Source organism: Apis dorsata, unplaced genomic scaffold (genome assembly GCF_000469605.1).
Source record: "Apis dorsata unplaced genomic scaffold, Apis dorsata 1.3 scaffold_357, whole genome shotgun sequence".
NCBI lineage: Eukaryota > Metazoa > Arthropoda > Insecta > Hymenoptera > Apidae > Apis > Apis dorsata.
In genome coordinates, this window is record NW_006263622.1 from 409528 (window position 1) to 412058 (window position 2531).

The 2531-nt window shown below is 39.3% G+C and overlaps 1 protein-coding gene across 1 annotated transcript in view; it reads right to left on the minus strand.

The window, feature by feature from the left end:
* The window catches only part of LOC102676147 (nucleolar protein 4-like), a 39447-nt gene that overhangs the window by 26727 nt on the left and 10189 nt on the right, over positions 1 to 2531 (minus strand). The window contains exon 3 of the mRNA XM_031511873.1: positions 2065 to 2298. Coding sequence (XP_031367733.1) covers positions 2065 to 2298 — 234 coding nt within the window. The remainder of the gene's footprint in view (positions 1 to 2064; positions 2299 to 2531) is intronic.

Sequence of the window (2531 nt, forward strand, 5' to 3'; positions counted from 1 at the left end):
CACGATTTTCCAGGCGTCGAGAATTCTCGAAATAATCCAGCATGAAACATCACACCGATCGAAACCGGTTAATCTCACGAATCTTCGTAACATATTTCCAATATTAATCGATCAATTCCATCGTACGATGAAACGACACATTTCCAGCGCGAAAAATATCCGAATGAACGATTTCAATCCTCGAGCCATGCCTTGATCGAGAGCCACTCTCTCTCTCTTTTTCTCTCTCTTTCTCTTTTACACTGTATCTATATCTCCAAGTATCCCTGAGTTGCCGGATATCCGCGATTTGTTCCTGTTCTCGTGGAACGAGGATAGGGATTTGCGAGAACTACGAATCACTGGGCCGTGTTTCTACCAAATACGCGTCGAATCGAAAGAAATATTCGTTTCTGTATGTTTGTGCTTGGCCGATAATCCTTTCGTATGCGCGTCAAGAAGGAAACGTTGCAATGGTAATAATTAGAGAAAGAGAGAAAGAGAGAGAAGTGATTGGAGGAGGAATTTCTTAAATTTGATTGAATAAGAATCGATTTTTTCTTTTTCCTTTTTTTAGACTTTCCATGGAAGAATTTCTTTTAAACTTGACATTCTAGATGTAATAAAAATTTAACGTGAAAGTAAAATTTTACGAGGAAAAATTTGCTGCGTGATATTCAATTTGAGGGGATTCGAGTTATGGGGATCGTCAGGATTAATGTCATCCTTGCTAATTAATTTTGCCATTCTCGATTTTTATAACGAAACGAATAATGCTTTATAAGAGAATCGTAAATCATAAATATTTGTCAGAAAATTGTTACAGTGTTAAAACTAATAAGATAGAAGCTTAATAACTCGTCAATTTATTACTAGCTAAGAGATCATTGCGCAAAGCGAAGCACTGACTATCATTTCCAACAATATGGAGTCTAATCAATCAAGCCAATTTCGTCTTAATGTTAATGCATCTCCTATCCGAATCTTCTACGAAACTCAATTCCTGTATTTCTACATCCTTAAAAAAAAAAAAAAAAAAAAAAAGAAAAAATCACTACCATTTAATTTCACGAAACGTTCAAAATGGAATAATTACGAAACGTCGTATGAATTCGAAAAGCGAGATAAGCAAAAAAAAAAAAATCAAATTTCTCCGCACACAAAGAGAGTAGGCGAGAGTAGGCGGGATGACGAATGAAGCGATTAATTAGAGGCGTTTAATCACGTTCGATTAAAGGAGAGAAGCGGCGTTCGAAAGCGGTCGATTTCACGGGCCAAAGAAGGCTCTTTACCAGTCTGGATTTCCTGCGCGGCACGTCACGAAACGACAATCCATTAGTCACGTAAACCACGACAAAACTCGCGCGAGCTAAATACCCGGTACACCTTGGCTCCGCGAAACCTGCAATTCACCGGCCGCCGCAGAAGGACGCGAAACTCGAGCATTGAAGTCTCCGCGCGGCCTCCTAGCGGGATCCTTTTCAGATCAGGATTCCGTCATCGAACTGGAATTAAACCGTATTTTTCTTCTGATCCTTATCTTTCGGATAACTCGCGATAGCAACGCATATTTTCCGCGATATTTATTTTATTCTCCTCGTAAATCGAATCGAATTTTTAGATTTTTGCATTAATTCGAGTCGATTAATTAATCGTTAGAAATTATATATATGTATGTAAAAAAAAAGGAAGGAACAAGTACATGTAACAACAATAATAATAATACCGCAACAATATTATACCAACGAAAAAAAACCAACTTCCTCTATTCATGCTAATAAGCGACAAAACGTATAATCAAAAGTCGTCTCTTTACTTCCTACTATCCCGGCAAAGAGAAGCGATAAAAAAAACTGACTTCCATAATTCCAAAAACTTGGAATCTGTCCAACGTTGAAGCGACCGATCTTTCTCTTTTTCTTTTTTCCCCCAAAAACAAATAGAAAAAAAAATCCTGCGCTCTCTCTTCCAAGAAAATTTTTTCCCCCTTTTTCTTTTATATATATATAGAAAAAAAAAAAAAAAACTTGGAAAAAACGATTGGAAGCTCACGTTCGTTCACGGTCGATGAAATAAGGTGTTTACCTGTAAGTGTGGAGTTGTTAATGGTGTTGTTTGCCGTGGATATGGCTGATTGGCTGGTTACAGGTGTGCCAACGGTGGTGGCCGTGGTTGTCGAGGAGTTATTTGGCGAGAGGGCCGCGTTGGCGGCCTGGGCCTGTGCCTGGGCCTGGGCCTGAGCCTGAGCCTGCTGTTGAAGATTATAATTCCACGCGAGCAGCATCAGCTTCAGCTTATCCGCGTCTTTCATGAGCGCGCCTGCCGAAATTAAAAGTGCCAATTGGTCTCAGGGTGATGATTAACACGGTGGTTGGTGCCGATGGTGGGGGGTGAGTCTCTTTACGACCACTCTGGTGTTAAACACTTGCAAGCACATATGCAGAGTACGTTTACGTAACGTGTTCAACTGTGCTATCTTCCTTAACTGAAATATCCTATCCAGTATTTCCAAGAGTAAACTGAATTTTTTTTTTTTTTTTTTTGTGAATTTT